Source organism: Labrus bergylta, chromosome 22, assembly GCF_963930695.1.
Source record: "Labrus bergylta chromosome 22, fLabBer1.1, whole genome shotgun sequence".
Lineage (NCBI taxonomy): Eukaryota > Metazoa > Chordata > Actinopteri > Labriformes > Labridae > Labrus > Labrus bergylta.
In genome coordinates this window covers 14,364,182-14,379,135 of record NC_089216.1, presented here as the reverse complement: position 1 = coordinate 14,379,135, position 14,954 = coordinate 14,364,182, and the positions used below count along the sequence as shown (strand labels likewise).

At 39.6% G+C, this 14,954-nt stretch overlaps 1 protein-coding gene across 1 annotated transcript in view; it reads left to right on the top strand.

The window, feature by feature from the left end:
* The window catches only part of rbpjb (recombination signal binding protein for immunoglobulin kappa J region b), a 56,263-nt gene that overhangs the window by 21,495 nt on the left and 19,814 nt on the right, over window positions 1–14,954 (top strand). The window contains exon 2 of the mRNA XM_020629233.3: window positions 10,156–10,194. Within this exon, the coding sequence (XP_020484889.1) occupies window positions 10,156–10,194 (39 nt within the window). The remainder of the gene's footprint in view (window positions 1–10,155; window positions 10,195–14,954) is intronic.

Sequence of the window (14,954 nt, the reverse complement as noted above, 5' to 3'; positions counted from 1 at the left end):
CTTACATCTTTTTAAATCTCTGGTCCTCTTGGTCTCAGCTCTTGTTGTTGGGTTCTTGTGTTTCCTGGGTTCTTATGATGGTTCTTGTGATGGTTCTTGTGTTCTATATGTCTGGTTGTGTATCGTGCACTTTGGTTTTTTTTCTGTTGAATTGTATTTAGCGTCTGTTATATTCTTACTGTTGTTAATGTTCTTCTGTGTTTGGTTTAGTTCGCTTTGTTCTTGTTTGTCAAAGCACTTTGTAAACCTGTATTTTTAAAAGGTGCTATATAAATAAATGTATTATTATTATTATTATTTGTCACTCGAGTAACTGTAGGTGCTTTAAAGCAGTTGTGTGTGTACGCTGAATAAAACTGAAGCAGTGGCTGGAGAAGTTAAAACTCTGTGTACCGTTGATCATTTTATTACCAAGTACATTTATTTAGATCAACCCAGAAAGCTTGGCTACACGTGTAATACTCTCATTGTCCAGAGAGTTGAACTGTGGTAGCCTAGAACAACATTTGTGCAAGTTCCAGAGTTTAGATATACTTTAATTAAATACATGAACAGCCAGGACTCATGCCTACTTTTATGCAGATCTTGTGCAATATCGGTAATATGCGATACACAGTGGGGATGTAACGATTCACTCAATGCACCTCGTAATCTCTTTGGCTCTTGCAATCGTTTTGGGCGAGCGGGGCTGCAAACCTGCTTATCAGTGTGGTTTGGCCTTGGTGTTGATTTAAATGCTGCATCATGTAGGTTGTGCTATTTGTGTAGTTCCCTGTCTTCTTTCAATATTTGCACACAGTTTTTGGACTTGTCTGTTATCTTCTCAGCTCTTTCATTTTCGGTCTTGGGGAAGCCAAAACACTTCCACAGCTCCGATTTAAAAGACGGCGGTGCGTCCTCCATTCCAATATCTTGCTCTACAGCTGCTGACGCTCACAATATTATTGCCATTCTTTTGTCAGAGTTCTGATGTGAATCTTGACTCCTTTTGAATCGATTTTGAAATGCCTTGACATCCCTAAAAGTATGTTGTTTGTGGTTCACATTGGGCTGTTCTTCTCTGTTTACATGTGGATTGTTTTCTGTTTTTCTGTCTTTATTTATTGATTCTACTGTCCATGTGCTAAATGTGTGCAGCGCTGGAGTCCACATTTCCACAAGGGAAAAAATTAAGACGACACAAACACTTGAAGGAATCTTGGTGTTCATGCGCTACTTTTAATGACAGCTGTCCTTTTCTATCGGAAAGGTATCCTTAAATGACTTCTTTCCCTGATTTCCGACTCTATCCACTATCCTCCCCCCTAATATAATGGTAGGGGAAACACTGCCATCATTGCTGCTTACAAAACATCAGCGAATAAGAGCAAATTTGCTCTCACGCCAGGTCACCTGCAGTGTGAAGATGAAGGCTGTACTTTCAGTCATGAAGGCGCATGTCTCAGCATTCAATACCAGTAAAGTGGTCACACATGCACAGCCCTCCTTTCAAATTTGTTTCAAGTCGATCTTCTATACCAAATGTCACAGTAATTTTAAGAACTGATATTTGATTAAACATAAACAGGTGCCATAGTACTAAGCTATGGTTGTATTTACATTTTTGACACTGATCTGATCTTACCAAGCAGCCTGTTGAGCCTAGCTGCCATCTTCTAGTTTGAATATATTTATTTTCTGCATGTTCTTTTTATAGATTTGTAGAAATGATAGTTTTCAGTCCAACAGGGTGCCTGTGCATGTCAAAAAAGACCAGTGAATTATGGAAATGTTATAAATGAGCATGCAGATTACGAGGTTTACATGAACTTTGTTGGAGGTGAACTCTTTAACCGTAAGGTAATTGTGGTTGTCATATTGTTGGCCTCTCTGTAAATGTTAAACCACTGGCCAAAATCTTGAGTAAAGATAAATGGTTTTGAAAAGGAGGTATTTTATTCATTTAAGTGAAGAATGTCTGAGAGCTCCCTTCTGATTTCTAGATGACTGGATGTCTGCGTCGTATCAGCCTGCTCGGAATTTTATGAATTCATTTATTTATGTATTTTTTTTTTTGCAAAGAGAGGCTTACTATGACCTCAGTGTTTGTGGCTTTCGGTGTGTGTGTGTGAAAGAGGCCTGAGGGGAAGTTTGGTGTGTAGTTTATCCCGGTGTCTTTATCTGCTGTACCACAGATATATGGTGCATCATCACCCGATGGCTGGTGAGCTGTGGTTGGTTTCTGATAAATTGTCAGTCTTTGTGTGTGAAGTTTGTGAAAGTAAAGTTAATTCAATTAGGAAATAAATCCATAGAGTTATTTAATTAAAACATATATTTTTTAAAAACTAGTATTGGCAAAATTGTAAAAAAAAAAATAATAATCTGAAAAAAAATCCCATTAGGTGTGCTGTTAAAGTCATTAATAAAATATATCTATTGGATAAGACTATTTGTTATATTTTCATATTTTAAACTTACTTATGTCAAATAATATTACACACATTTTATTTTCCCTTTAGAATTTGGTTGTTGGCAGGATGGAAGAGCTTTTATCTCTTTTCCCATGACTTCAAGGATAACGTTGAGCTCCAAACAGCATCAGCCAAATCCATCACTGTGAAAGTGAAGCTGACAATCTCGGATTGGAAAGTTGCATCAGAGTTCAAATCTCTGGCTGTAAACTTCTACAACAAGAGGAACGCTGCCTTCACTGTCTCCGATTTAGGCGTGTGTTCAGGCAAACAAACGGGGAACACAGTGTGTGTGTGTGTGTTATTTTACTTCTCACATTTTCCTGTGTCGAAAAAAGATTTCCTCAATTTGTCAGTCAGCAGTCAGTCGAGACTGAGGTACTGCTGCCAACCACAGTGTGTTAAATTGTACAGAAGAAGAGTTACAGGTTCAAATCTAATCTTTTCTGTTTTCATGAAATATAGAATATTTAACGTATAGTTGTGGGCCATGGCACAACTTTTCATTCAGTGAAAACTGTCACAGTACAAAGATGTTGATGCCCGACTAGCTCAGTGGAAAAGTGGGTTATTTTTCATCAATTGGAAGGATGGTGGTACGATCCCCCGCTCCTGCAGTCGACATGTTAAAAAACGTATTTGGGCAAGACACTGATCCCATATTTGTGTGAGATTCTTATGAAATGATGATGGGCTGTCCATGGCATCAGTGTGTGTGAATGTATGAATGTGACATGTAGTGTAAGAACACTATGAGGGGTCTGAAACTAGAATAGCACTATGTAAGAGCAGTCCACTTCCCATGTTACATTTGATAAGATTATTATCTCTTTTCATTGATTAGTTTAGACTTTGAAATGTCCGAAAAATCTGCATGAGATAATATTCTGTTCAAACTAAAGAATAGTCAAGTAGAAGAAGCTGCAGTCGAAGTAAATGAAGTTCTATTTTAAAATGATCACCACAACTGATTAATCAACAACAGTTGCAAACTAGTGGATTCGTTGAAGCTACTTGATAAATCGTTAGAACCAAAGCGGGCAAGCTACTTGTTGAAAGAAATCACCCTTTAAATGATAAATGAATTAACAGTGTTTGTTATGGGCAAATTTGACTCCATGAAAACCGAAGCATGATGAAAGCATCAAATTCATATGATGATTTTTTTGTTAGAAAATGCTGAAAACATTTCCTTTTTTTTTTTTTTTTAACGAAGGGCTCGCATATATTTTTAGTAATTGCTTTAAATGATTGATTTTTTTTAAAATTTGCACACTCATTTTCTCTAGTGGTTGTAGCTGCATGGGTTTCTTACACTTAAAAAAAAAAATTGACATACAGCAAATCTCGGTCTTGCTTTAAATTACCAAATTTTGTCTTTGTTTAACTTTGGCCGTGCCAGCCGTGACATCACTCTCAGTTCCCAGTGAAAGCCTCGAGTCAGGACTTCCTCTGCCGCTCACATTGACTGTAAATGAAACACTGTTTGTGTGATCCCACGCACTGCTCCGGCCTTGGCACACTTACCCAGTAGTAACCATGCCAGGCTAAAGAGCTAGAGAGCTGGCTGAGCTGTTTGATTCACCTCTCAGGTTCCTAATAGGATTTAGTCACAGTAAAAAAAGAGGGCCATTAAAGGGTTCCTAAACACACCTGAGAGGAAGAAGAGAGGTCTGGGAAATAAGTTTGATCATTTTCAGGTTCATTACAAAAGGTCGATGTATCTACATTTCAAGATTTGAACTTAAAACACTATTTAGTTAAATGTCCTTAAATTCAATGCATAAAAACCCTCCTGATGAAAAGGTATTTTGCTTTGGTACTGAATCATCTTAGTTATTTTTTTTATATTAAAAAAAATGCAGTTGAAGGTGGTGATGATGAATGAAAAAGTTTCCAGTTGTTTTGTAAATTACTTAAAATGTTCAAGTGTCCTCGAGTGAGAGACGTGATTTTCTCTTGGGTTGTTGAGGGGGCTGAATTGTCCTCAAACTCTTGTTCTCTGGTTTCTTTCCTCTCTTATTGTAGAATAAAACCAGATCTATGTGCTGTACATCTTCATGCTGATCTCTCTGGATGAATTTGTCATTTCCTTAGCTTCAGGCATGTGCCTGTGTTTTGCTTGCTGGAGTAACCTCCCCTTGTATCTCATCACAGTGAATCATCCCTGTTGTTTGATTTCTCACCACCGCTGTTTGTCCGCAGTGTTCACCGTCACTCCTCCCTCTCCTCCGGAAAAAAAAAAAAATCGATGATAGTCAGCAGGAGGAGGAGGAGGAAGGGAGACACAGCTCTTCTAACTGTGCTTCCCTTTTTCCTGCATCCACCTCCAGCCTCCTGTTTAGGTTACTGTGTGCACGTTAGAGACATGATGAGTCGTAGTTCATTATGGAAAGGATGAGACTACTTTAAAAAGGAGTGCTGATTGTCTAACTTTTTGTTTTGCACTTTTGCAGAGTCGTGAAAAAAATGGGATTTATCTGAGGGATCACAATTTAGCGAACAAATAGGAAGTTATAAAGAATGCATTAAGTGTCTATAAAGGTAAAACTACAAAGCTTAGAATGGAAGACAAAATGAGTAAGGTTATTAAGATGCTGAAGATTGTCTTAGTCTTCGTCTAGATTCTAAAAATGATATTAAGTTGCAGGAAAAAAAAAAAAGACTTTTCTGCCCATGCTCTCTGTTGAACTTCTTGGTGTTTGCCATTTCAGAGCATCAACTCTTACATATTCATCTGCCTGTCCTTTGTCTTTGCAGTTTTCTTTTCTGTGGTTTCCTGCGTGTGTTTGGTCCTCTTCGTGTTGTTGTTTGCGTGTTTCAGAAGTGTTAGATCTTGTGGAGGTGGATGCAAGGTGGCGGCTTTGAATAGAAACTTGCCGACCTGAATTTCTTACACTTCTGACCACCTTTGTTCGTCTATATACACCTCACCCTTTCAAAATAAAACCAGGCGAGGATTTTGGAATTTGATTCATGATGCTAATGGATTTTATATCTGATTTTTGTAATGATGTATGTTTTAAAAATAGCTTTTAAATGCAGCAACCATTGATTCATGTGTGCAGACTCTCCTGATATTTCACCTCTTTTTCTCCCCGTTTATCCCCCTCTAAATCCTCACTGTTCATCCCCCTCTTCACATCACGCCATCCTCTTCTTCTCGCCTTTAATCTCACCCCTCTTTCCCCGCAGTATCCTTTACTCCTTCCTCCATCGCTCCCCAAACGCATCGGTGGGGGGGGGTGCAGTTTACAGGAGGAGGGGGGGTAGAGAGCCGTCTGGAATCCATTAGCCAGTTGAGGCATCAGTGTTTCTCTGTGGGAACCTTATTGATCGCCCTCCTTTCTAATCATTCCTGCTCTGCTCCATCCTTTCTGCCTCCTGCACCGATCACACTTCCATTTTTTTTTTTTTTTTGGGGCCCTCATCTCCTCTCTGCATCTTTTTTTTTTTTCCCCCCATATTTACATCCCTCTACATTTTGTGTTTGCCCAGTACAGACAATTAGGACAGTTTCTGTTGATAGCATGGAAGATGTACTGACACGCTGATGAGCAGACTGCAAAGCTGCCACCTCATACACAAGGAGGAAAATGTGACTCATTGACACTCAGTTTCTCAGTAAGACACATTTACACACACCCTCACAGCCACCTTCACGTGCTGCATACATGCACAACGCTAAATGCTAGCCATGTCCAGCAGACAGATGGAAAGTGCTTATTCTTCATTTTATTTCTTTTAAACCCATCACCCTAAAGTTGCCATAAAAGTGGAGGACTAAAAGCAGCAGGTATTTCTGAAAGAAAACCAATCAAAAATCTTCAGTCTTCTAACTTTACTTCAAAGCAAACATGAGTATGTTTACGTGATGTAAAAAAAAGAAAAGTCAATTTATGGTGTTAATTATGCATCAAAGATTGTATTTCTTGTCTTCTGGTGTGTTTCTAAGTGTCGTCATTCACCTGGTATTCTAATGATCAACATGAAAGACACAGACAGAGGTCAAATTCTTCACCTTAGTTTAACTCTCACCTTACAGAATTATAAAATCTGTTATCCCTCTGCGGGCTTGAATTGGTTTTGGAGATCCCCGTAGATTATTTACATTTTTGTACACATTTATCAGTAAGGAAAACTCCATGGTAACTGTTAAAGGTGGGGGGGGATTCGATACAGCATAGAATGGCTATATTTTGCACGTCGCATTGCATGTACATCGTGTCATGCCCGCCACGTATCGCTATTTCTATTATATCAGTAGCGAATATGCTTTTTGAATTTTCAGTTGCTGTTGAAAGTGAAATGAATCCTCGAAACGTTTTTTCAGTCACTTATTTCGCCCCTTTAATAATAATACTAATCGTTGGGAAGCCTGATTAGTCACCTTTACAACGAGGTATAACTTGTACGGATCATGCATTCGTGGAATGAGCAACAAAGCTTAACGTGTGGGTAGCAACCTAATTTATTTTCTTTCTTTTTTTTTTTTTGCCAAAATCCCCTTCAATGCTCTTCTTGTGGTATTCACTCTGAGTGTTTCCCCTAGGTTTACAGCGTTGTGTTCACGCCAACACGAACACTTGAAGGAATCTTGGTGTTCATGTGTAACTTTTAATGACAGCTGTCCTTTTCTATCGGAAAGGTTTCCTTAAATGACTTCTTTCCCTGATTACGGACTCTATCCACTATCCTATCTCTACAATAAAGGCACAAAAACAAATCTTTAAATAAATACCCCCTAATATAATGGTAGGGGAAACACTGCACTCTTGGTGTTTTGAGGAGTTTACTAACAGTTCAGATAGAGAGTTGCATGCTTCCTTTTTACAGGGTTTTACTTTCATCACTGTGTTTGTCAGTCTGTCAGTCGGCTTGACTCCCATTGTATAAAAATGAATGAAATGAAGGAAGTGAGATGAACAGACTTTTGAACAGAGATTTGTTTTCTGCTTTTGATTCGGACATAACACTCCGGGATTTCTCGATAACGATGGCTGTCCACATTGTGTAACTGTGCTAGTGCTCGTGCATGAACCGTACCATGTCGAAGCGCACCTATTCCTAGCGTGCCAGGGCCGAAGGAAGTGTATCGTGCTTGAGCAGCGGATTGGAGCGCTCACTAGTCAAACGAACTGGACTTTAGGGGTGAAGCGTGCTCAGGTACGGTACAGATTGCCTAGTGTAAAGGAGGGGCTATCATGCTTAAGCACCGTACGGGGACAACTTTGCCCAGTGTGAGTGCGCCCTAATTCAGCGGCATAATCAAACTGTTAATGGAGCTCAACACTGAGTTTGTGTGCTGGATAAATATGATTGTCTATGAGAAAATGTGCTCTTTATATCTGCAGGGTCCACTGTGTAACGTTCTTTTATGGCGTGAATCCAATCCATGCATTAACTGCAAAATAAAAGATTGCTGCTGATGTTTCTGACGATGACCCGTCTGTTGAATAGCAAAGTAAGGAGTGCAGAACTGCTGGACTTCAATCATTTTTAGAAGCTTGATAGGTTTTAATTTGTGGAATGCGAAGGGTTTTCTTCTACGTTCATGAGTAATGACTAGGGATGTAAACGATTCACTCAACGCACGATACGATAAGATTCACGATTTATTTCACAAAAAAAATGAGACTGAAGACAAAGTATGAGATGACTGAAAAAGATTCCTTTCATTTTTGTCATGAAAACACTAATGCGCATTGTAATCTCTTTGGCTCCTGCACTCGTTTGGGGGGGGGGCGAGACCCAGACCCACTTGTTGGTATGGTTTGGCCTCCGCAGCTGCCATGGTAACGCCTGCCTGTTACAACCAACGCCTCTGCTCTACAGCTGCTGATGCTCACGATATTACTGCGATTCATTTTTTTTCAGAGCTCCGATGTGAACCATGACTCCTTTTGAATCGATTTTTTAACTGCCTCACGATTCATCTTTACATCCCTAATAATGACATCTGAATAACTCAGTATGCGCTACCAGATGTTCTGACTTTTATTGTCTTCTGATGAAGTTTGCATGTTGTGCTTTTATACACTGAGGAATAATATTCAAGAGTTTGAGGTTGACTGTACTATATGTGTACGTCACTGCTTTACCATCATAATAAATAGGTTGACCAGAAAACCTGAGCTGTGATATATGACACGTTGTCTTTATGTGGTGTTGGAGGTGGTTTCTCTGCAATCTGCTGTCTATGACTAAGAGTTTCAGTTCTGACTCAAATCAGTTTTCTGATACATAAGGTGTTCAGCTGGCTGAATTAAACCTAAAGTTTAAGTGAATAATTCACTTTTTCTTTTTTCAAACAAAATAGACATTTGTGTTTGAAAAGTAAGCTGATCTTTTTGAATGTGTCTTTCTCTCAGAGTTTCCTTTTGTAATAGTTCGGTTAAACAGCAGAATAGGTTGATCTGAAAACTCAGCGGAAAGATGTTCTGCCTTTCTTCTGTGTCACGCAGGGTGAAGCTGTAAAACCACGAAACAGGCAGCACACACATTGTGGGTTTCCAAAGTATCTTTCCAAGCAGGAGAACGAAACCCCGAAAAGTTCCCAATAACTCAAAGTTTTGTTTTCCCTTAGTGAACATTTTAAAAGTCTTATCTTTTACGGTCTTATTTAAGTGTCCCCCCCCCCCCCCCAAATTTTCCTTGGTTTGAAGTTTATCCTTTTCCACTGTTGCTTGACAAAAGCTGCCACATGTTTTGCTCATGGTCGATTAATGTAGACTCTCTGTAATTAAAAACAAAGAGGACCCTCTGGACCTATGACTTTGCTGTTTGAAGAGTGACGCCTGCCTCTGGGGTTTCTTTGATCCCTTCAGTTTAGCATTTAGATAAAAACTGTATCTCAGGTGCTAGACACATATCAGTGGAAGAGAAGTCCAAACATCAATAATAAGACCCTAATACAGATTTTACAAGCCGTCTATTAGACACAAAGCTAATGGCAAGAAAGGTAATGATTCAGAATGGGTCCAAATAACGTCGTCCTCCCCCTCCAGGCTGTGATTGGGAGGCCTCTGGTTTCTTTTGGCCAACAGTTATTCACTTAGTAGCTGCTACCTAGCTAACGTTATTTAGTGAAAGTGGTCGTGAGCTGTGTGAAACAGGAGAGTCATTCATTTATTGCAGAGAACAAAATACATGTTGTTTTGGCAACAAACTTTCCCCCGTTATATCAAAGCCTCACATTGACTGAAATCTGCCTTGAGCTGTTCAGTGAACCATCCTGAGCTGCACACATGATGCCTGAAACTCTTCCCGTAATTATATGTTCATTAATATTTTATTACTGTTCTCTACACTTGTGAATTTATTGCTGTTTTGTCAGACAGTGACGTCTGTATCACTACTAAATATACAACTCATTATCTGTTCACAGCTGCAGGATGAGTGAGATTACTGAGATAGTTGTGTGGTCATCCTCTGAGCACTCTGTTAAACCACCACCAAATCATGCTGTCCATTACATTCAGTTTAAATTGTTGATGCATGCGTACAATGTCTACACGAATATAAAAATACACCAACGCGTTCTGTCACCTTCCTCTGCCTCACACTGTCAAAAGCCAAAGTGTCAAGTATGTGTTTATGTGCGTGTTTAGGTGCACCGCTGTTTGCAGCCGTGTTTACTCAGTGTGTTTGTGGTTAGTAACCAACCCACTCATGTTTTTCTTCTCACTTTTTGTCTTTGCAGGAAGTTCGGGGAGCGCCCTCAGCCACAGCGCCTAACAAGGTGAGTTCACATAAACTACTACACTCAGCAGATTCTTCCCTCAACACCTTGTTTTACTGCCGTTGTGGCATTTGTATGGTTACCTGTTACGAGACCATACACCATGTTGTGTATACGCTGATTCCAACAAATCCACAACAAATGTGAGCAAAAAGTACCTTTTGAGAACACTACAAACCTCTTAAAGCTTCCTTTTTTTTTTTAACCTAAGCTTTTGGAAGTAAATATCAACTTTGTGTGAATTAGAAAAGGACTATGTGAAGCATAGTCAATATAAAAGGACGTATAAGTTTTCATACAAATGATCATTTGGTTTGGTGTTCACTACACATCAAAATATATCCGCCTATTAAAAAAAAAAAAAAAAAAAAAAAAAAAACTTTTCAGGTGAGGGTTTTTTTAAAAAAAGTAGCCATGCAGATTAGAGTCATATAAATACAGGATATTGAAAGCAATGAAAGAGGAGTAAATGTCAATTACCTGTTTGTCTGCCAGTGTAGGTAATTCATCAGCTGTGATGGTAATATACTTTTACTATGGAGGGTTTGCACTAGCAGTTATTCAAAATAACTCTGAAGGCAGCTTTCTTCAACAAATGATATTTGTTCATTATTTTACCCTTTCAACTAAGACAGTTTCTTTTTTCTGCATTATAGGATCTGTAAAAAAATATCTCTATATATAGTAAAACAACATGTATGCCTTCTGGTATATCTTTAAAAGGCCAATATCGGGCTACTGACACATCAGTCAGTCTTTAAGCTGCAATATGAAGTCATTTGGTTATAGTGGTTATAATATTCATATACCAAGCTGGATATGAAGCTCAGGATGCCATGCAAGATTGAAAAAGGTTTGAACATTTTTAGTGAAATTAAAACACATTTTTCCTACAGTCCAAAAATCTGCGATCAGCCAAATCAGCCCAATAATATTGCCTGACTGATATTAGTCAAGTTTCTACAAGTAATCAGAAAGACAGGCATTTTGTAATGACAACAGAAGATAATATTAGTCACTTTTCTGCATGTTGTTGCCATAGCAACCATAAAAACAGTATGTTTGTGTCGACTTTCTCCATCCAGAGATGTTATCTGATTACCCCTGCTGTATAACACCTTTTTTGTTCCGCTTTTGACTGTTTACTTGTAATCTGCAACTCAACTCTGAAGTTGTGTTACACGTGCTTCAGCGTGCCTTGTGTTGAAATGAAAAACATGCCTCACAGTTATTTAAAGAGAAGCAAACCGGGAAAGCGATGATTCACCTTTTTCTGAGGACTTGCTGTCTTAAGTTGCACTCTGTATGCTCCGCTGTGTGCTCCGCTGCGCTGCAAGTTTTTCATTATCCTGCTCCTCTTATGTGCGTTCCAACTCATTTGGAGCAACGTTTCGGGTGAACACATAATGTTGATGGATGTTGTGGCTTCTGGAGGTTTTGGTGTGTATATGTATGTGTGTGCGCACTTGTTTGCTTGTCGTTGTTTCTTCTTTCTTTTCCTTCTTCAAGGCACTGGTATTTCTGTGTGTGTGTGCGTGCTCGTCTTTTGCGCGTGGTGCTCAGCAGGGGAAAAATGAGGGGTTGTATACTGCTTGGAACGGCCAAGCATGGTTTAGGGGGAAAAAAAAGGGGGCCCCAGCACCTTTTGATGTGTCCCCCTCTTCATTCATGTGCTGCCAGTCCGCTGGCATCTGTTTGTACATTGGATTCAGTGGCCAGAAATATGATGGACACAAAACAGTCTTTACCCGGCAGGCGCGAAAGGCTCAAATCACAACTGCTCTGCCATTTTTTTTTTTTGATGTGATATATTCTTTGTTTTGTGGCTCTCTGTCCTTATGTCTTCACACACCCACTTGTCCCCCCCCCCCCTTGTTTCTGCAAAAACCACCTCACAATTTTCTGTCAGGCAGTAAACACAGGCAGCTAAAAGGGCTTTTTAAATTTTTTTTTTAGGGCAGCTTAAGCTCCGGGTCCTGCAGGGCCGCCCTGTCAGGAAGGCTACTCGATTGGAATTACAATACATGACACACATACACTAGAAATGCACACACACACATACACTTTACACACAGACAGAACACATGAACGTGCAGGCTGCTTCTTCTTTATCAGAATTGCTGGATTAAGATTGAAATGAAGCCTGTATGCTGCAGTTGCAATATTACAAATTCCATTTTATGTTTGAGTTATAGAGTCCTGCTGGTTTTTCCCCCTTTAATTTTTTGGGTGATATGCGGTTGATTGACAAGTGAATGAATTGTCTGCACTGTCACAAAATTAGCTTCTTTTTTTTATTACCAAGTCATAGACAGTTGTTTTCTTTACTGGTGTTGAAACTGAACACAAAATACAACCCCTCCCCCCCGCCCCCCCCGCCCCAAAATGAAGACAACACACACGTTTAGTCACTGTGACAGAATACAGTGCTATTTGTTTCAAATACTGATTTTAAAACCCAGAGATCTTTTACAAGATGCTGCACGATCCTGTTTGCTCTAAGCCGTACTTTTTGAGGCTTACATGAACGCCTGGAGGTCACACATTAATCACCGCACATGCTCTTCCTGTCAGTGAGTCACTTCTACATTCATAAACGGAAGAATGGATTTCTTTTTTTTAAAAGGGACGGAGAGCAGCAGCCATAAACAGTTGATTTTTAACTGTGTGTAATCTGCCTTTTTGTGATTCACACGGGCGCACACTAATTGCAGTCTGATCATCTTAATTGAGCTCTTTCACTGTGCACGTGTGTGTGTGTGTATCAACATGCTCCACTGTGTTCTTGTGTGTGTGTGTGTGTGTGTGTGTGTGTGTGTGTGTGTGTGTGTGTGTGTGTGTTTGTGTGTTAACAGGGGGTCTTGTGACGGCCCCCGCTCTGCTGTAGACGCTGTGGCAGATGTACAGGACAGATGCCTGTCTGCTCGGCTGCATCTGTAGCTTGGCTTAACCTACCCCCTCTGCATACACACACACACACACACACACACACACACACACACACACACACACTCACACTCACACGCACACACACACATGCCGACCCCCGTAGTGCCTGCTGTTGAATATGTGTCTCTTTTTTTATGAATCTGTCTGGCTCGTTTTTTTTCTCACTTGTCACGCATTTTCTTTTTTCAATGTCTCTGGTATCTTTATTCCTGTTTCTTCTTCCTGTAGCTTACTCACTTGACACCTCTGTTGCCGCTTCCTCCTCTTTACACTCTACTTTAGCACGTTTCTGAACCTTAATAAAACACACACAAATAAAAGTCAAACCCGTTGCTAAGGCGTCACTTGTTCATGTTCACTTTTTTGCTGTGTTTCGATGCACACATGTCCTGAATAACCAACTTTCTTTGTTTTGCACGGTAGCAGTTTAAGTCCCTTGTGTGCAATTTTTTTTTTTATACGCGTTGATCTGGTTTTGTGTGTGTGAGTGTGTTACGATTGATTTGCCCATTACCCCCACTTCCTGACTGATGAAATCTGATGAAACAGGGGATTGATTTCCACCACTTTTTGATCCTGCTTCTGTTTGCATTTGAGCGTTGTCCGTCCTATTCTGTCCTATGAAATGTGTGTGTGTGTGTGTGTGTATAATTCTTGTTTGCACGTCTGAGTCTCAGTTTTAGTCGTTTTGTGTGTCTGCACACTACTCTTGCCAAGGAAGCCAAGCCGTGCCCTGGTCACTGTCTCTCTCACTTCTGCTTCCTTTCAGCGCTCAGGAAGAGACCTAATCTCTATTTTGTGTGTGTGTGCGTGTGCTTGTGTATTTGTGTGTGTGTGTGTGTGTGTGTGTGTGTGTGTGTGTGGGTGTGGGTGTGGGTGTGTGTGTGTGTGTGTGTGTCATGAGGTTCAGTATGTGTAAGAGATGAGTGATTACCCAGACGTCCCTTTTATCCCCTCCAGCGTCATTGATCCCTGCAGTTTGCCTTCATGTTTCCTCTTTTCCTTTCTGCTAGTTATTAGAGTGTGCAGCATCACAATCCTATCTTTAATGAAGTCATTAAGTAGGAATAATACGTTTTGGAAATATTTTCACTCACTGAGCTTTTCCTCATGTCAGTTGAAATCACAACATCTTGTTGGCTTTAAATATGTTGACATTGTTGCTCTTTCCTTTAACCATCTCTCATTTAGTTTAACTGTTTTATCACTGTTCTTCAAGATTTTCAACAACTTATTATTAGCTCTTGATGTCTTAAAAATAATACTCTGCTATATATTACCCCTAACCCGAGTGATACATCTAGGGCCAGACATAAGGAAAAGACAACATCCATGCTTTTTGGATGACATACTTTTAAAAGTAACTTTCAAATAACTTAAGTCATTTTGACTGCTGAATATTATTATTATATTTTTACATTATATATATTTTTAGTCATGAACAGTGATTATTGTATACGTTACTGTTAAGTATGTTTCATGTGTCTTCCTCAACTCTTGATTTCATCCTGATTTATCCCAGAGTCTCTATTTTTAAGGCATTAAAATGAACTTTTACCCGCTTATAGGCGTTCTTATATTTGTATTTATCACCCAACGGAGTTGAGGGCAGATACTTATGTCAGATAAGTATCACAGATTACGTCACTGATATTGGGGGAATTTTTGCACAGGAATAAATGTCTGCGTGAATTCAATGAATCAATATGACATTTCCGGTGCTAAAGATGTTCTTGGTGAGACCTCCAGACCTCCTACAAAGACATTTTCAAATAGACGAAACTTTTCTCACAGTTTCTCTGCATTTAAAA